The 21,138-nt window shown below is 36.6% G+C and overlaps 1 protein-coding gene across 6 annotated transcripts in view; it reads right to left on the minus strand.

Moving 5' to 3' along the window:
• RALGPS2 (Ral GEF with PH domain and SH3 binding motif 2) overlaps nt 1-21,138 on the minus strand; it is a 100,652-nt gene that overhangs the window by 4,312 nt on the left and 75,202 nt on the right. For 5 of the 6 annotated variants that reach the window (XR_004842281.1, XR_004842242.1, XM_035897525.1 and 2 more), the window contains 6 exons: nt 15,521-15,575; nt 12,240-12,317; nt 10,596-10,701; nt 9,781-9,873; nt 2,293-2,398; nt 1,016-1,107 (listed from right to left, as the gene is read on the minus strand). Coding sequence is in view for 4 of the 6 variants with exons in the window: in XM_035897525.1 (XP_035753418.1) it covers nt 1,016-1,107; nt 2,293-2,398; nt 9,781-9,873; nt 10,596-10,701; nt 12,240-12,317; nt 15,521-15,575 (530 nt within the window). In the remaining 2 variants the exon portion in view is untranslated. The remainder of the gene's footprint in view (nt 1-1,015; nt 1,108-2,292; nt 2,399-9,780; nt 9,874-10,595; nt 10,702-12,239; nt 12,318-15,520; nt 15,576-21,138) is intronic. The other variant, XM_009648058.2, reaches the window with a different exon arrangement.

The raw sequence follows: 21,138 nt of genomic DNA on the forward strand, positions 1-21,138 counted from the left end.
TTTTGCACAAGCTAGGGACTGAATGCTTTAAACAAGTTTGCATTAAATAGTATTGGTAAGCCTTACTGAATAAAAGCTGTCCTCAGAGGGCAGTTTTCAGGCTTGCCTGGAAGTCACCACTTTCTTGCAAACTCTGCCACAATTTGCAACTATTCCCACATTCTCCAGCCAGGAACACAATTTCCCTTCCTTTGCACTGTCTCAAATACTTTCAAGGTAGCTTCTGCTAACCCTGCTTACTCCTTCGATTTCTCTCCGAAGCAGAACAAGAAAGCATGGAAGGATCTGGAAAGGTCCTCCTGTTTCCCCTTGAAATTCAGTAGTACTTTTGCTCTGGCAACTCCATAAACAAATAGGGAATGGAAAAGGGAGATTACAGGAGACAGCGTGGTAACTTAAAAAGGATTCTGCTGATGAAAAAGGTCAGTAAGAATTTATATGGGAACAGAATTTAATAGGGGTTGGAGTAGTCTTATCTTCCTTTTTGACTCAGAAGAGTAGAAGAGTCTACTTTTGTTTTCAAAGTCTGCCACATGTACCCAACACTAAATGTTTGTGGTTTGGTTTTTTGGTTTTTTTTTTTAATACATTCTAGAAATACATACAAACAACAGAAAACATGCATGCCCAAGACCTGACAAAATGGCACTGCAGGAGAGTTATCTAGAATTGATATTGAATGCTGCCATTTACAGCTTTTTATATAATTGTAAAATAGCCTTTTTAAATAGGGAAATGACAAAAATCCATCCACTCAGACAGACATTTCAGAGCATGCCTTCCATTTCCCCAATTGCTTGAAATTAGCCTCAAGATAGCCCCAAATCTTTCTTCATTACCACAGAAGCTCTGAGAACTTGTTTGCAAAGGGACAAACAGGAAAACTAAGGCAAATCAATAAGCATGTGAAACCAACGTACAGGCTGCTCAGACTAGATTGCTCTTCATACAAAGCAATCAGTTACAGCTCCATCATCTTGAAGTTCTGAGCTCTTAACAGCTCATATGCTCTCACCTGTTGTCTGTTGCTTTGGCAGGCAGCACTCAGGTGTTTAAACCAGAGCATTGCATTCATTCTGTTCCCAGCTTGAAATTTATATGAATTTCCTAAGTGAGAAAGGTAGAGAAAAAACTAATAAAGAAACACAAACAATACCATATCCTACTCATATTCAAATAACTCTAAATTAAAACATTATGAAAAGATTTAATAACAGAAGTGTCATATAACTTTACACTTTGTCTGGCATAGGTGCAACTTAATTGTTTGACCTAGTGTGAGAGAAGTTTCAGCTTGCCCGTCTTCCTTTCCAACATTCTAGATTTCAACTAACCAGTGCCAACTAGGAAAGAACAAAACATTTCTCAGACCCATACAACAAAAATGTTTTTCTTCATTGCCATTTATTTATAATACCATTTCATAATTTTTTAATGATTTGCAAGATAGCACTGAAATGCACTCTGGTTTGTTCCTAAACATATTGATACATTTCAGACTAGTATTTTCAGTGTCTGGTGCTTGCTTGGGTTCAGAAAGGCCAAGTAATACAAAAGCATTTCAGGTTGCTGTTGCTGAGTTTAAGCTGACAAGCATTCATAATTTACACCACATATCAGCAGTGCTAGAATAGATGCTCAGAAATAAAATGCAAGAAGACTTGAAGGAGACAAAACAAATAATGTTAAGCTCCTTTATCAGAACTTCTAATGATGCTCTTTCTGCGTGGTTTGAAGTGCTATAGAAAAGTAAAAATGTCTTCACAGTTTAAATTGAAACCAGGGCACTATGTTGGAGTAACTGAAATCAAAGCTTCTCTGCAAAACAGTCAAGATCTCTTAGGTGTTCCCCCCCCCCCCCGGTAACAGTGTTACATTTGAACAGATGGTTTGGGTTTTGTTTTTCATTTGGAGAGGAGAAGGGCTGGTCAAGCACCTAGTGTTAGCTGAATGCTGAACTTTTTTTTTTTTTGTTACTTACATTTTCACATATGTGAAAATGCCTCCGGGTGGTCTAAATATAGTTTAAAAAAATTCAGATTAATACTTCCAATAAAAATCATGACTGGAGTTGTTAAAGTTTGGAGAGTTCTTAGAACTTAATGAAGACTCTAAGGATTCTCCACAGACAATTGTTCCCATAGCATTCTAAAGGCAAACATGACATGTTGGAGAGCAGCTGAATAACTGAAATGTAAGATCCTTCCAATTTCATTTAGTTGCTTATGAATACTCAGCAAAGCAAGTATTTATTCTGGGAATCACTGCACTCTTGGTGCTAGCATTACTTACCCTTCTCAGAATCAGTCAATAAGAAGAGATCTGGATGCTCAGGGTCATCTGCCATCATCACCATCCAGCCAACCACTGACACATTTTTACTTGGTGTGGATTTGAACTGAAAATACAAGCAGAGATGTAAACGAATGTCAAACGAGAAGCTTCAGCCAGACTGAATGCACTGCACAGAACAAGTATTCAAAAGGGCAGTTCGTCTCAGTGACACTGTTAAAGACAGAATATCTTCAAAGGAAGCATAGCACTTCATACAATTAAGAAAGTTTATGAATTTTACATGGAATTAGTGAAAACAGAACTTACTACAATGAACGATATTCAAAAGAAATTAAAAGGAACATCACAATACCCCCAAATGTGTCAAACATCTAAACTGCACAGTATGAATGCAATAGCATTTCTCACATTATTGCACGTGTACGTATGCTGTAGTTCCAAAGAAGTGCATTAATCCACTGCTAACAAACAGAAGAATTAAACTTGTCTGTGCCATAACTATTGAAAGCTAACATACATTAATTATTGTAATAGCCTGTAATTACACATAAAATGAATCCTGTGGACAAGATAAAGCAACTGTATCATTAAATATTATGACCTGATGAATGAAATTGATCAAATGAGTGTGCAGATTCAATAAACAAGTGCGCAGAACATAACGTGCTCATTTATTGACAAGATGTTCAAAATGATAGGGTTTTCCTGTTCGAGGTGTTTTCACACATTGACATATAACTTAGGCCTCTTTTAAGCACAATACCTGTCTCTGCTACACTGGTCCCTCTCTTACCAGCAACTTGGTCCCACTCTCCTTTTCATTTACCTGGTCAGTATTATTTTCTACTTCTCAGGCTTCTCCTCTCAGTTCAGGCTACTTGCCTATTAAATCCAATTCATTTTCAAACCACAAGCTTCATTCTCCCTGGTCTCCTTGCTTACCTATTAGTAGACCCTCACAATTCACCTCTCATTACTTGCTCAGACAGTCCCATTCCCTGCCTGTACCTAATTAATTCAGTTTTTCTCAAGTCTTTAGTTGCCAGATCTCCTCTTCTCACATTCATGGGTCCAACACAGCCTTTTTTCATCAATCCTAGCATTCTTACCCTCTGCAGTACTTTACCTCACTTCTCTGCCCAGAAGGTCCAACTCTGCTATATGCTGTTCCTTATCAGATGTGTTTTCCTCCTGCCTTGGGAAATCCCTATTCTAACCTCTTTGCATGGTAATTTTGACCTCTCTTTAATTATATTATTAGAAATTATACAGCTAAGACAATCTCAGGGATGTTTTAAGTCATTAAAATGAATTTATAGTTCTAGAATACTTTTGTTCTTCATACTAATGCTAGGAAATTTACAACATTAAGCATCAAATGTCTTTTGTTTCATTTTAGAAACCATTACACATCTAGAACTGGTTCAGCAAAAGGAAGCATTACTGCTAATTAGTTTGAGGGTACCACAAGCAAAGTAAGAGTTTATAAGAATATTGTCTATATGGGAATATAATTACTTTATAAATAAGATTCCAGTGCAAGTCTAATGTCAGTTATTGTAATCTATGCCATAGATTAACTGGAGACCTTGAATGTACAGATAAGTTTACCTATGTGGGACTTGTGCAACAGGCTACATTTTAAACCTCAGTTTAAAATACATTAGAACGTTCAATGAACGAATGTTAGACCAATATTTGAAACAAAAGGTATTTTAACCAAGTTCAAAATAATTTAAGAGCCTAGTCTCTCTGTATTTTATAAACTTCTGAATGCATCATCTGTGTACTGCCCTGTATGTCGCTACAGTTACGCTTGCAGGAACCGTTCCATCACAATTTCCTACCAGTCATGTTCAGCTGACATTTGTGTAATGTCAGTGGAAATATAAAAGCTTGGAAACTTTAAAGGGATGCTTGTACAGATCGGTTAAGCGTAAAAGTGATGATGACTGTTCTTAGGAAAGACCTGCCTGCCAAACTTCAAAATGGATGCCCTTTTTTTGGTATTACTATGGATAAAACTGTGGGAAAAGACCATTCTTTATAAAACCTGTAGAACCACATATACTAAAGTTAAGTAACTCTACTGCCTTTGGGAGGTGGACAGATTTGGTAACACCTCATAAGAGGAGAAAGTAAATTATAAAGCTCTATCAGACAACATTCCATTACAATGAGGGCTGGATAATGTAACTTCTTTCCAAATAAACTAAAATTTCTTTGAAGACTCCAGTCAGTAATGAAAAATGTTAAGGAATTTTATCTGAAAGAAGGAATAAAGACAGAGAAAGGGAATAAAATATGGATATAGTTTATGAGTTCTTAAAAAAAGGTACATATTCAGGACTTGCTATGAACCCACTGAACACGTTGCCTCAAAAAACAAAATGACACAACTTACACTTAAAAGGGACCTGCAAAATGCAAACCTCCACATAGTTCTACAAAGCATTAATAACTCATGTTCACAGAGGTAGAAATTTGAGTCACAAAGCAGTTTTAATAGGTTACAGAACAGCGCACCTCTTGAACTGCACTAATTTCTAGAGTTTCATGAAAATAGCACATTTGTACTTTCCTATCTGAGTTATGTATCATAACAGTAGGTACACAATACATGAAATTACCATCCAGTCAAAACTGCTAGGCTTTGCTTGTTTTTTCATTTTATTCAAAACAATTCGTTAATCATGGTACTTCTCCAAAAAGTAAAAAGTTCCACAGAAGGAAAGTGTTTCCTGTCAGCATCAATCCGTCATCACTTGAAACACATGTCAGTTTTCCATCCCTGTGCACAGCCGGATTTGTATTCCATGTTTACATAGTCCCCTAGGGCAGTTCATTCTCCACTGATGCATAGAGCCTTGCTAACAGCAAGTCTGCTTTGTTAACGTGAAGGGAATGAAAGCTTCATTGTAATTTAATGTTCTTGGTTCCTCTTTGCTTTTTTTTATACAGGCCACTGGAATACACTCTTATTATACACACGGAGAAAACTACACAGCTCTGGTGCTAGGCTTCACATCATGACTTTGTTGTTGTTCTGTGCTCAAAGGCATTTATACATAAATCTTTGAATCAAAAAAAATCTGCATTAATCTGTGAACACTTTTCACTCCAGCTTTTTGGCAGCTAGAAATCTCATCATCATCATCTCCTGTTGAGATTTTACAGCTTTCTAATATTCAAATAATTTTCTTGATGGCTGAACATACTTCCTAGAATGACAGCATTCTTTATCAGGGTATTTCAGTGAAAGGGCCTGAGCAACACCTAGTTTTCTAGTGCCAATAAATAGGTCTAATTCCAAATATAACATGCAATGGAAGGCTTGGAATGAACAAGGGTTCATGCTCAAGCATGAAGGCTCAGAAAATCTCTGTTGCTTTTCCAAGTACCTACAAACATGGAAAGATCTCTCATGCGTGCTATGTTGTCACAGAAACTGGCAATATTTTTCCAGCCCAATCATTATGAACAGCTTTTTATGGGTTTACTCACATTTTTCAGGATAAATGCTTTCTTTAAAACTAATTTTAAGTTTACTACTTTTACTGTTGTCCTTTTCTAAAGGTGTGCAAGTGTTACACTTATCACAGAAGCATTTTTGTGGATACCATTTCAGCATATGAGATAAAACCCTAAGCATTCTACACACATTCCTCTCAGATAATCCTGTATCATGTCTCTGGGCTCTGATGTTCACAGACAATTTTGCATTACTCTAGTAATAACTGAAACCTGTTCACCATTTAAAATACAAAGCTCATTATATTGAGTAGTCTTTCTTAGTAGATGCAGCACGAGAAAATTTGTCACATCCAGGTATCTACAGCATCCTCTTCCTTTGGACTAGATTCACATCTAAAACACATGCTATACTGGATGCACTCCTTTGACCACATGCATGAGAAGAGCTGGCTTGCCCATGTGTAAAAGGGAGGGGACTTGCCCTTTTTGCTGGATTACACTAGGATTTTTTATGAGCTAATTTTCCAAAGCAGCTGGCTATTATAAGCCTGGAAGAGCTTTCAGTGTCAGTGCATTATTCCAAGTCCTCAGTCTCAGCTGCCTGAAGCAATAGCAGCAGCAGAATGGTCAAAAGCATGCCTGTAATCAAGACACATTTACTGTAAGAGCTCTAGCCAGGAAACTTTACACAGCAGACTGACTTTTTCGTTGCCAGCGTTCCTTTTCATGTCACAGAGGCCTTGAGAAAGGAAGCTGAAAAGACAGTTGTTTACATGACTCCAGAAGATGCTTGGAATATTTTACTGAGGTAAATCTCAAATGTATCAATCTTTGAAAAAGAAACCTGCTTTGAAGTAGACAGCATCATACTTTTTACCCATTTAATCTAAATTGTAACAAAACAAAACCTAGATCTAGCATCAAACCTCTTGGGAATCTCTTGGGAATATAACTGGACATTTTTTGTACAGTGAACACATACTCACACACCAGCTACCTACAGATGGTTGACCATCTACAGTTTATTCTCTCTTGATTAACTTCCTTTCTGAAAAATGCAACCAAATGTGAATTGAAGCACGGCACTTGACAAATCATCTTTACAGACTCCAGAACAAAAGCTGAGTCTTGTGCAATGACCCTGTAGTGAAATGGATGGAAATCTAAGCCATCAATGGCTGGGCAAAAAGTACAACACAAGTAGACAAGCAGAACAAAGTTATTGACCACCTATCATCAGGCTATTCAATAAACTGGAGCCTCCCCCCTTGATCCTCCAACCTCAGTCTCCCACAGCAGTTACCAGGTTATCTTCCACCTTAATTTCAGCATAAAGATTATATTCTGTGTCATAACCACCTTTGGAGCAGATGTATGTGTGCATTCACTATGAACTATTTGTTTAAATAAAATACAATCCAAACCATAGCTAATAGGTATTACATTATTTTAATTATGACTGCACCTGGGAAACCAAATCAGAGACCTGAGTTTCTTTCAAGTAACACACTTTGCATCCACAAACAGAACAAAATATGTTCGCTGCCCTAATAAGCTAAAAACAAGACATCAGCTGTGTACAGACAAATCCAAGGTTGTGCTGCATAGTTCAGTCCAAATCCACAGAGCCAACTGTTAAAAAAATAAATCTGGTCTAGCAGTCATTGCTTTTTACTACTGCTCCTCCATCTTCCTTTCCTGGGAATTGCATTGCTCAAACTCCACTCAGTATTCGCAAGCCATAACGCTAGCAGGCTTCTGATGGGTAAAGCTGCCAGTGTTATGAACCTGAATGTCTCTTAGCCTCTATGTGCAAACTTTGTCATTGGTCTGCTGGCACATCCTTGGACAAATAAACACAAGAACATAAGGAAGCGAGACAGATTTTAGCTTCCCTGGCACTAATCTGTTCACTAGTAGTTTTGTTGTTGTAGGTATCACAACACATCAGTGACTTGGGGAATATTAAAAATCAATTCAATAGGTTCAGAAAATAATTTTTGAAAGAGCATTCTAAATGGATATGACTGCATTTCAGGACAAAAGTAAAGGCTTTTGCAGTAACAGAGACTCAAGAAGATCAGATACCAGACTTGAATGTTTACATTTGTTACCTTTTTACTTCACATACTTTTTCTAAAGAAAGGGCAAGACCATTTAGATGATTAAAATTGTTATTCTGAAGAAAACTTATAAGCAAGTGGACCACATAAAAATTCAATACATTTAATTTCCAAACAACAGAAGTACCAGCTATGCAATTTTTCCAAGTTCTCTAAACCCATATGTTTAGATCGTTTTAAAATACTTATACACAATAGTGAAAGAGCTTCTGATTGAATAAGTACAGCTATGATAAAGTCACCCATCATTCAGTACTTTGACATACAGTGGACACCACTCACAAATGCATATTCTATTCTTAAAAGAAAACAAAATGCAATTTTGGCATAAAGCCTAAAGGCATCACATCTGTAACAGGCACACAAAGTCTGCCATTACAAAAAAATTGCTTTTCCATTTCTCATCATTTCCAGGAAAAACAAGCAACTAACTGTTAGTGACATGATGCCAGCACAAGTTTCTCTTGGTTCTTTCTTTTGCTTTTACTTTAATACTTCACATTTCTGCTTATAACAGTTTACAAGTCTATTCTTTCCAACTACCTTTACTTTTATGAGACAGGCTCCTTCCATAAGGTTTTCACTGATACCAGAGGCAAACGCATCCAAACACAAACACTTCTTTAAAGACACCCAGAAGACAGGATGCTTGGCTAACAGGCCTTTGGTCTGGGCTAGTACTGTTTTAATTGGCAAGACAAATTAAGTAGGATCAGTTTTGATTTCACCTAAGCAGTCAAAGCCAACAGGGGTGGGGCAGGTGGATGATGGCAAAGAAACTATGCAAATATTTATACGAGTAATTAGCTATTATTAGGCTAGTTTGAGTATTAGAATACTGTTTCCTCATGAACTACTTTCAATAAAAGTGGAAAATACTACATTTTTTTGGTAGATCAAGACAACATTACACACTAACTTTCCACACTGAAAACTCAAATATCCAGGAGCCTACTAATCAGAAATCTTAGGCTTCAAATGTCTACCCTCTGAACATAAAAATGTTAGGATAATAAAACAGTATTTTGTACCAAAAAGAAATAATATAGTCCCCTTACAAGGATTCTAGGAGCACAACTCATTTTGTAAAATTACATAAGCTTTACACAAAGCAAATGTTTTTCAGTGACAGCTGTCATAAATTAAACTGAAACTCTGGCCAAGGCAACTATAAGTAATGGTTCCAAATAGTGAATGAACCCTGAAAAAATTCACGTATTTCAAATTTTACCCAGCTTCTTAACAGAATCTCTGGTGGCATCCTCTTCCATTATAATTAACCAGTGAAAACAGGAACTACACACATCATAACATCCCTGGAATATCTACAGAAAATCCTTTTACTACTTCCCCACATAAGCAAAGTATTTTTACCTCCTTTCAAATAAAGTTGCAGCAAATAAAAGGAAAGACAGCATCATATGATATGCTAGCTCTCTGCTTAACATATGAAGTGTTTTGTACTCTGCTGTAGTTAATGGATTACAGTATTAAACAGAAAAAGAGTAGTCTAATTTTAGCACATATATGAAATTAGTACATGTTTAATGTCATTTAAAAAAAGCAACAAACAGTTGCAAGACTTAGATCATCAAAAGATATAACTTTACCTCAGAAAAGCAGACAGACTCAATGACATAGTTCCCTTCCTTACAGACGAACAAATTCAAAGAGACCTATGGCATATGCAAAGCAGATGTTCTTTGTGTAGCATATAAACATGCACGATATTTCCATTAGGGCATACCCATATGAGGTGATGGACTGAATGGAAGACAGGATAGCGCTGACTAGAAATCATGCAAGTCCTGAACTAATCTCAGTGTTTACATCAGGAAATCACATTTTAACTTTGGCAGATGATACTTAATATGCCTGCTTTACATACATGTTTTCTCTCTGTAGCCTTCAGAGATTTTGCAGCGTAGTAAAAGAGTTGGGTTCCACACAGTGCTACCCAGTATTTTGTCCAAGATGCTACCTAGAGAGAAAAGAAAAAACCAAACAAGTGCAACAGATAAGTGAAATGTTACATAATATTGAGCTGTAAAATAGCAGGCATCATCCTGCAAGAACACAAACAGCACTAACTGTCCAGCCAAACCATCAGCTATGTTTCCAAAAGCTGCTGTTTCTAGTTATTCATGTAGGGCAACGAATGCATTAAAAATCTAGAAAGCAGAAAGAACATGTGCCTTTCCTCACTGATCTGAGGAAAATGTTCTGCATCTTACCCTATACTTTGTGCAACCCTTACTGAATACTTCTTTGAGTTAGAGTACATTTTTCACCTTTCTTTTCCATTCTATGTACTGCCACATAAGGTATCCCCCACTGTTGTGAATATGTATTTTGATTTATAATTCATAATCAAGCATTTGCAATGCAAATGCTAAGGGTTATTGCCTATTGATAAATTGTTAGGATCCACCTACCATTTGTGAAGACAAAACATGCTCTTCTCTAACTGTAAGAAATGTTACGTAGCAGTACACTTCTCTTATACTCCCTAGATTATGGGTACAGCCTTATAAACCGAGTAAATCTACCAAATAGAAGATTGCAAACTCTAGCAGTGACCCTAAACCTTAGCAACAAGGCAGAGGAGATCTCACGACACTTGAATCAGTTGCACAATGGCCATCTTACTGTATTTAGAATTGGACAATGGAAGAAGGTGAGAAAATTAATTTAAAATCTTACTGTAGGTTTTTTGCCTTCTTTCAACAAAGTCTTCCGCCTGAGAACACCTTGAATAGTAACTGCTCCTGGATACAAATGAACAGCCAAATCTTCAGATTCTAGGGAGCTGAAAGGAGCATGTGAAGATTTGTGTGAAAAAAATATTTTTCCTAAAGTAGTTTTCCAATCATTACCACAAACTAATGCAAACATCTGTATTTTAATTTAGAAATGTCAACTTCTTATTTATTGATCTTCCTTGTGGAAAAAGACTTTCACTGTTGCAGGGAATTGCTGTTGTGGAATTTACATTCAAGCAAAAGTGATCAGAAAAATCAATTAGCCAAGCAGGTAATCCTTAATTAAAAAAAATAAAACTCAAGACACAACTGAAATACAAGAACAATTAAGTTTAAAAAGCAAACATCTGAAGTACATTCATACAGTTGCTGTATGTGTTAAAACCTCTCCTTCAGCCCTTGCACGAAAGACAGAGTTTTTGTTAGAAGCACTGGAATCATTAGCACATCAAAACCGAGGCATAGCTCAAACATGCACAATCTTTAAAATATTCAAAAGCAAGAAGAGTGGGCAGGAGCAGCAATAAAGAGTAGAAACCCGAACCACAGCTTTAAGGTGTTTTAATGCATCTGGTGCTCTACTAATCATCTACCCTATGTAGGATCTAAGAGCAATGGGCCAAAACAAATGCCAGGTATAGCACTGTGAAAAGAAAACTTAAGCTGAACGGCTTACAGAACATTTTCAATCAGAAAAAAATTACAACAGGAATAATTGCACTAAATGTCAATCAGAGCGTATAACTAAACTGCTGAACCCAGCAGCTTTCTAGAAAAGCCAAGAAATTGAACAGTTTTGAAGTAAGCCAGGATTTGCGGTTTCATCCATCCTAACATTCATGAAAGTTCAAAGTAAACTGGAAATCTAGCAAACATTTTCATTGCAGCACCTACTGAGGATGATGATATGGAGACAATTTTGGACATTGATAGATGTGAACATGAGTTTAATTCAGTGAGAGAATGCTTGCTTCTTAAGATGAAAAAAGTTTCATACTTAATGGCCATCTCTTTCCCAACTACAGTGCCACACAGCTGGAGACAGAATTTGTATTTTAATTAACCAGAATAATCAGTTATTTTACTCTGTCAGCTTCCAAAATAATATTATATATAATAAATTAGGGCCAATTTTAGCACGTTACTCATTTTAGCCATATCTGTGATTTCAGGGAAGAGGGGAAAAGAAATTCAATACAGAACTGCCAGCAAAGAAAACATCTTGAACGCCATCCATTAGCACAAGAAGCAGCTTTATTGTCCACATGAAGACTATACCTACTGCTCTAACAGTGGCAGGCAGTTCAAAAACTACCTCTGGTAAAACATCTTTAAGCCTTGATATAAAGATCCAATAGTTCAGAATTTGTATTTGCAGACCAGAACAAATAAAAGCCCTTAAGGTGACACAGATTAAGTCATAAAAGAGGAAAGCTTTGAGTCTGAAGAAAAAGGTCTCTACCTTTATTTTGACGTGTAAGTTAGAAAGATAACATCAGAAAACACCCACTTAATTATTAAACCAAACCAAATCACCAACACCAGAGGGAAAGTTTGACACCTCTGTGTGCAGTGGGGATTGTACCTGCTGGCCTTCATGTGGCCTCGATAGCCATTTCGTGACACTCTTGTCCCCGGACCGAGAGAATGGTACAACCTGTTCCTGTTGGATTCCATTATAAATTGTACGTATTACATATACTTTTATTCACACAAACAGCACGACTGCTAAAAACAGCACAGTATTTATTTGTGTGCATATCACAAAGCCACTTCTTCCACAGAAAACATAAGAAACGGAGGACAATTTTACTTAGAAAAATGCATGCAGGGGTAAATACCACTTTTTTTATTTCATCAGATGTTCTCTTTGTCAGAACTTGTAATACTGAAGTGTTTTATTTGCACTAAAGAATAATACATTTTGAGAGCAAAGTCTGCACTTAGTTCTTAGAGATTAAAACAATGTAAAGGAGCCATATTAATAAAACTTTTCTTTAAATTCTGACTTTAGATGTTACTACAAAAAACGGTTTCAACTTCTATGAATATGCACACACACAAGCTGTTGGGCTGAAAGGAATCAAAAGCACTATCAAAATATATCTGACACTCTTTAAAATACTTTGTATTAAGTAACACTGAAATAAGCTAAGCAGTAGTTCAATTCTCCAGTTCATATAAGCATTAAACTCTACCTATAAGCTTTATGTTTTAGAGTCTTTAACCTGATCTACACTGTTATCCCTACCCAGGACTTCGGTTCTAGACCTGCCTTTTGAATACTGCTTTGCTTCATTGAACCTTGTTTTTCTGGGTAAGACCTCTTTAGTCGACTGAATTCTGTTTTAGTCAACAGAAGTATGGGCACTTTGTCCTCACCTCTGATTTTTTTATCTGTTTTTCTACTTGCTTGTATTATGCTGAAACATCGAAAATCATCTCTAATTCTGCAGAAGCAGGCAGTTAAGTACAAGCCTATGAGAATTTTACAGGCAAAAACTCTTACATAGTATAAATCTAACAATCTGTCACCTGTGAGAGGGGCTTTGCATTGGCTGGAAAGCTGCTTATATATGGACAGGGCAGTATTTCTCACAATGGGAAACCTAAACAAGTAGCATTGTCATGTTTCAATCTGAACTCAGAATAACATACAGCAGGCAAACAAAACAGGCTGAAAGAAGGGATACAACAAAGGTCAGCAGCATTAAACAAGAAGAATGGGTGTGCCTGTGGTTGGTTTTATCATTTTGGTTTTTTAAACCAGCTCAAACTACTGCCTTTCCTGCATGAATTATCAAAAAGATAGTAATGAATTACCATGTAGTAATTTATCCCAGGATTTGCCGTAATTTGTTTTTCAACATAATAGGTATCTTTGAATTTATGAAACATTTAAAAAATACACTCAAGATGTAGACAAAACAATAATTAAGATGAAGGAAAGAAAACTGTAATATGAGTTGTCTATTTGTGTGTATGTATGTTTTGCATGCAAATGAAGTATGTTTTCTTTTTACCTTTACACTTTTTTTTTTCCCCCAGAACAAGGCGGCTGTCACTCTTGGATTTGAGCTATCTCCGAGAAATTTATTCGGAGACACTCTGGATGACAACCAATGAGACTGATGTGTCACTTAGTAAGCACAGATCAAAACTAGAGACACACCCTCTCTATTTATCTTAAATTTTGACATTTGCATGTCAGTGTATTAACTATTAAATTCCAAAATATGCTTAATCTTCTTATAAACTAAGAAACAGACACAAGGCTGCTGTTTCGATGTTTTGAATGCCTGTGAAGAAACCAGTCCCTCTCGCTGGAAGCAGCCAAGAGAACTCACCCTGAAAAACATGCAACTTTAAACAGAGTTCTGGAAGAACTCTCTCAGGAGAGAAGAAAGTATTGAAGACAAGTAGAATTTAGAAGAGGAAGAGGAATCTTCTGACATAATTGTTTGACATGGAATCTTCTGACAATTGTTTGATGCTCCCCCCTTTTAACTGGTGGGGAGAGACTGGGCCAGCCATTTCTCATTAGGACAGGGATGAAAAACCTCTGCTTTGTCTCAGAAGTCCACATAACAATTCTGGAGAGCATTACCTGAGCTTAAGCCTGAAACTTACTAAAATTTTTAAGTTTCTTGTGCTACTCAGCATAAAAGAACTCAGTTAATCAATTTGTCTAAGGTTTTTCCATATAACTTTTTATCTTTGAGAAATAACCTGACTTGATTAATTCCACAAGGCACCAGGGGAGGAAAAGCAAGAAAACCTTTTGAATGTTGCAGGTTACATCACAGAGCACATACCAGTTAGAGATTTTCTTTTCTGACCCGATTTTCTTTCTATGCTCATGGGGAATATTCTTATTGCTTATGTAATTGAATCACAAGGGCATTCCTTCATGTATGTCATCATATTTATTAGCATGAAATATCTAACAGTTGACCTTTGGTACAGAGAAATTTTCAAAGATTTCTTCCAAGAAGTAACACAGAACCTGAACTGCTTCAATGAATTCAAGCAGAATATAAAGTTTGTGTAACAGTTCCCGACTACAAAAAGAAAGTTCTTTCACAAAAATTTTCTACAAAACATGTCTTCAAAGCATGGTAGGAAAAGTCATCCATGGCAACTCTGAAGCTGATGTATAACCTGAAATTGAGTTACAGAAGCAAAACTACGCACTGTATTGTGCATCTTACTCAGCTGTAGGAAGATGAAATTTCTACCTTTTACTATATTAAGCTACAGCTGTTAATCTTTTTCCATATTCCCAAATACCACATGGGAAAGGACTGAAGTGGTCAATATCACCTGGGCATTTGCAGGTGTTGGATAAGGAGCAAAGATGTTAATTCTGGACCACAAAATCAGACATTAGGAAGGGGCATTTTGTGTTTTCCCATGTAACACAAGGGCAAGTAACAACGAAGTGAAGAGCAGATGAGAGAGGCAAAACAGGTGACAAGAACAAAGGGACCAAGAATAGATGAAATATCTCAAGGAAAGTGAAAATGAAAAACTGGTAGGTCACAGGAATAGCATACACAGGATGTACAAACATATAGAACCAGAAGAAACATTTGGGGTTTAATGGTACTCTGGTGGAGCTATCTAGAAGAATGTATGCAATGAGTAAGCACCCAATCAAAAGCCCTATTAACTACTAGTGAGCAGAAGGTAGTTCTCTGCTGCTTTAATGGATCCAGTGAACTTACTACAGTTTATTAATATTCTGACATAACAGAAGATCTCTAGATCACCACAATAAAGAATCATTTTCAGGACTGAATGAGAGATTTTAAGTAGCAATATCTGAATAGAGAAATGCGGGGTTTGAGTGGCAGTTTTTCTTACCTTTCAAATGCTGGCCAGGAAGTCTCTTCACTGAGTTCAGAACCATCGCTGCTACCTTGAAAAAGATAAGCATGAATGATACTTTACTGCATCATCTACAATCCACCTGTTTCAATTACATCTGTTTCTCCTCAGAATATTAAGATTAAATGTGTAAAAAATATTTCACTGAAATACTACAATGAAAATACTTTGTGATTTGCTTCAGGAATTTCACATGAACTGAGGCAGATATTTGAAGGGATGGGGTCTAGATGCACATTAAGAAGTTGAAGAAAAGGAGTGCTGATAAATGTGAAAGGCATTTTCAAAAGTTAAAGAACATCCTAAATGCAGATTTCTCTGATGAACAGAATAAGCATTTAAAAAAGAAAGGTCCCTTATTTAAATAATTCCTTATGAAGTCATACATGGTCATGACACACAGGTACAAATTCGCAATATTGCAAACTCATTGCTGAATCTCCAATACATTAGAAGGCTTTGCTGATTTGAGAAACCTTAAACAACTTTTTAAAGCTATCTCCCACTTTCTATATCTGATCACAACAGTATTTTTTTTCCTTCTGTGCTTCACAAATTAACCCAATGTTACTGCAAATATTTTTTTTTTAAACACTGAAAGTAGAGGAAAAACACAAAATCCAAGTAGCTGATGCATCCACTCATGGCAGGCCCATAAATAATGCTAATTTTACAATTACAATAAATCCCATTAGCCTGAAAATTAGTATTTAAATACAGACACAGGTAGTGTTATCTGTGATGTTGTTAAAAATCAGTAAATATACATCAGAACAGAAATACAGTTACCAGAACTTAGTAACCTCGGTTACTAACTGTACTATAAACAATGTTCAAGCTGTTGTCTTGCTACCTCTCAGCTTTCAGACTAGACCAGCTTCGCACACCAGCTACCATCCTTGCACTCCACTTCAAGCCAACATGCGTTTTTGGCTCCAGACAATCCCAACTCCTCATTTTCTGCCTACTGCTAAAAGCCAATTTTGGCACACTAACTTGACAGCTTGTTTGCTCTGCCTCCTGAATGCCTATATATAAAAGGAAGAATTGATTTACAATGATTTTCAGATAAAAAAAAAAAAAAATCTGAATCCATGCACCTTTACTTGCGGGTTCCCACTCTGGATATCCACTGAGTAAACACAGAGTAAGATGGGAGGCAATAAAAATTCACACACAGCAGGGCTAATTCCATCCAAGAGCCATGAAAATCTCAGCATGGACTGAAGTTCCCTCTGTGCAAAATCCAAAAGAAAATACATGCCTTTATCTGCCAGCCAATTCAACATAGATGCCTCTTTTTCATCCTCATATTATCTCTAATGGATACTGGATAATTTGGTCTCAGCCTATGCTGAACTTTTCCTAAAGGAAGGTCCTAACCTGGTTCACACTAACATTACAGTAAAAGGGACTTGTGTAGTGAAAGAAGCTAAGAGACATACAAAAGTGATGTTCCAGCAGAGCTACTTGTTCCTAAGCTAGGCGTAACGGTCTGCAAGAAGGGGAGTACAAGACTCAACAGGTGACTAATTATTTCCTAGAAGTGTCTTTAAGATTTTAGTACTTACATTCTCAGATTATTGATCCTTAAGCATTCAACTGCTTAAAAGGTTACATCAGCAGTAGCTTGTCCATAAAATAAAAGAACAGTTACTTATACTTCTGTGACTTATACTTCCCCTGTAGCTGTGAGGACAACATATCAAAGAGCCATAGTTGCTACAACTGAGTAAGTGTTCTTATTTCAAGTGACTGCACAAATTTAATCTACCTGCAAACAGTCATTCTGGTGCCGCAAGGCAGGCGACTAAAAAGTGAATATAAAAATAGTAAGTTCTGTTCAGAACAGTTTACATCTGACTTGCACCATGGAAAAGTAAGAGAATGTGGACCAAACTCCACATTGTATTACACACTTTTATATAAGAATACCACCAGAGAGATTGTGAAGCATCCCAGGCAAAACTGGAGTAACCAGTTGGAGTAACCTATCCAGATGGAGCCTGCTGTTACAGTAGAAGTCTTTGCAAAATCCAAAAATAAAGTTTATAGTTTCCTGGAAGAAACAACTGTCACTTAATATTTTCAGCAAATTCTACATCTGCATCGCAGTGAAAAGCTCAATGATTTATTTAATCCAAACAAAACCACAGCTGCACTCTCTATCAGGGAATATGCAAAGACTCTTCAAATAAACAAGTATCATGGTTTGGGGACAAAGAGACAGAACTGGATGTAACAGAGTTCAGAGACAACTTTAAGCAGGTATTTTGGGTAAGACCTCCCAGCTGACTGTCTTTGAGGAAGACTGTTTCTAGTAGAATATTTTACAGTAAGATCTTAAAGTACTATAATCCTTTTAGCAGGTGGAATGACAATTAGGAAAGTAAGTTTCAAGTATGACGATTTCTCAAGAAAGGGGATCCAGCACCCCAGACTGTTGTGAAGACAAGGGTGGGTTTCCTGAGCCATCTAAACATCAAGGAGCACGAACAAGAGAATGGCACAAATAAGAAGCAAATAACTGATGCCACTATTGGGTGCACTTGCATCAAACTAAGGCACAGACTGCATTATTCTAAGCAAATGTAATAGTCTGGTACGGCAGGTCCTGGACTGTTTCTAAGAAGACCTGATCCAGACCTGTCCAAACAGAGAGTCTCTCCTATTCATTTCTATAGGTTAGCCTGCTTATGGATTTTGTAATAATTCTGGCTCAAAGGGACCTTGGGAGGTCATCTGGTCAAACACTTAAGTCAAACAAACCTAACCTGGTGATCAGATTGCTGAGGGCCTCAGCTAATCATGTTCTTAAAGGAGGCAGAGTCTGAAGTCTCCCTGAGCAACCTGTAACTGTGTTTCACAACCTGCACGTGAAAAAAGTTTTTCTTGCACAAAATTGAAATTTTCCTTGTTGCTACTTGGAGCAGCCCATCCTGTGAAATGGTACAGTAATTCCTGTTTATCCTAGTCACCCAGCCAACACTGAAGTTATTAGGGGCACTTAGAATCTTATTTATTTCCTTATTGTTGCATAAATTTAGCTTTATATTAACTAGAAGTGCAACTTCAATATGACTAGAGTGCTACTTGATTGAGGCCCACATGATAGAAACCCACATAATTAGGGCCCCCTAAAAATACTGTATTATGAAGGAATTTTTTTTATATTTAAAGTAGGCTAATACATTAGAATTTTTATCTGAAATGACATTCTGATGGCAACTATATTAGCTTTGCTAAGAAAGTTATATTTCAAGCCCTGTACTAGGTACTCTACAGAAAGATTTAAAAGGTAGTGTTGCTTTTTAAAAACACAAAACAATCTAGAGCAAAAGACCTGATATGTCATCTTTCAGAAAGTGGTAATCTTTGTTACAGTATCAGTAGTTACAGAAGTTCAACGAATTTGGGGGATTCATAAACAAGAAGTTTCATTTGAAAAGTTTATATAGAAATTGCCAATTACACTTTCGAAAGCAATGCTAGTTTGGAAAAAAGTGGGCCAATCATCACAGGTATTGATTTAACACTTATACTGATGCCTATACAGGTTTAAAAAAAAAACCAGAAAAGGTTGGATTTTAGCATTTGAACATCTTCAGTAGTACTTTTTAGGTTCTAAAAAGACTCTAGGAGATTTTTTTGCACAATGAAGTTCTGATACTAAAAAACTCCCATGTTTTCCATAAAGCAAAAGAATATACATTACATCCCTCCCTCCAAAACAAAACAGAGGTGAAAGGAACTGTTTTTAACTTAATAAAAGTTAAATGTCTAGCCAAATTCTGTTTAAACATTAAGTGCACTATTTAACTATCACCTCAACTGGAAATATTTCATTCATTCAGTACTTTAAAAATATATCACCTTCTTAAATTCTTCTCAAGTATGCACTCAATATTTGTGTTTTTCCAACAACCTCAAGCAGGTCTTCAGGTTAAACTTAATAACAAATCCTAGGTAGTGTAAGTCTTTTCTACTAAGTAATGTTCTACACAAGCTTTGGCTTTGTGTAAGAAGCCACTTGATACAAACGACTATCTTCCCAGATTTTTTTATTGCTAATAAAATTAAAAATTTCTTGTACTGGATTAAAAAAAAAAATCAGAGTTGTGTTTATCTTTACTACATAACATGAAGGCTTTTTCCTATCTTAGGAATAATTGGCAAAATGTTTTTTTTTTTATTAACTGTGCTGATGATTATCTGAGAAGTTTCAGGATTGTTTACACTGACCTCTAGTACTGCAGCTGAATACAGACATGAATTTTCTGTTTGCACCTGTACAGGTGCATGTACATGTCTATGCTACAGCCAAACAAACAGTGCGAGGCTAGGTTCCTAGTTATGTGATGGGGAATGCCTATAGCATTGCATTCCCCCTGGTCACGGCATCCACTCATTGCTGAAAGTCTGAGGATATTGAACATTTAACACAGGCTTCCTTTATCCAGAAGTTAGTCCCCAAAATTAAACAGGTGTTAATATAAACAAACCAACCCCAAAGAGTTTAAAAAGTATTCAGACTAAAAATTCTTTCCCCTTCTCAAATCTGCAGCTGACACTCTCTTGGCTCCAGTTACACAGTGTTTTCAGAGCTCTAGTCACTATAGCTGGTGACTGACCTGATAGAGCTTGAAATTCTAATGTGAATGCACAAAAAATTGGTCAAGGGACCTGACCATCAATTGCTGTAGCACAATACAGCCCAGCTAACATCATGGCAATGGACACCATGCCCTCAAAGTTATGTTCTGCCTTGTTGAGTCTATGACCATACTGAAAACCCTCATATATATTTAACTAGATCATTACCATTTAACTATTGTACAGTAAAGTTTAAATAGCTCAACTTCGGCTTGCTAGTTAACCAAATAAGAATAGTGTGAAGACTGGCAAACTACTCAAGCAATATGATGCCAGAGAATCGACACAAACTTCTAATACCGTCACTGATAATGAGTTTCATTGAGAAAAACTAACAAAAGCAAATAACCAACTGGATAAAGATGGGGCAGAAACAGGGCATTTGTACAACTGCATTAATTGCAAAACACCCAGAGCACATGCCTTGAACAAAAAAATATTAATAAGGATTGGGGAAGCAATGGGGTACTAGAACTCCTGTATATCCCTCTCCTCCTCTCAAGTCCAAACACCTACGTGTGATTTTTTAATCTAAAAAGTATTATACAGCTTTTATGTTTAGCCTATCACTAATAAACTAGCAGCTCACAATAGCAAGAGTATCCACATTTAGGGCAAGAGACAGGCACCTATATACTCATGTAAATGGAATATTAAAAACCAAAACAAAACACCGTATTTCTTCTCCCTGAAACCCTACCCAAACTTTGATCTTCTGATGCAGAGTGCTGATGACTCAGAGTTCTAAACACCTGAACAGTATACTACAGGGCAAGGAATCAAACAAACATTGGCTGTGTGGAGTTCTTCCCTACAGTATAGGCTGCCAGAAACCTGAAAGTAAATGCATACACTGTATACCTACGCCTATACTTCATTTATTTAAAGAGAAATATAATCCCTTATAGAATTCAAGTACTTCAAGATGGTGACTTAATAGA

This window comes from Egretta garzetta, unplaced genomic scaffold (assembly GCF_000687185.1).
Source record: "Egretta garzetta isolate BGI_Z169 unplaced genomic scaffold, ASM68718v1 scaffold760, whole genome shotgun sequence".
Taxonomy (NCBI): domain Eukaryota; kingdom Metazoa; phylum Chordata; class Aves; order Pelecaniformes; family Ardeidae; genus Egretta; species Egretta garzetta.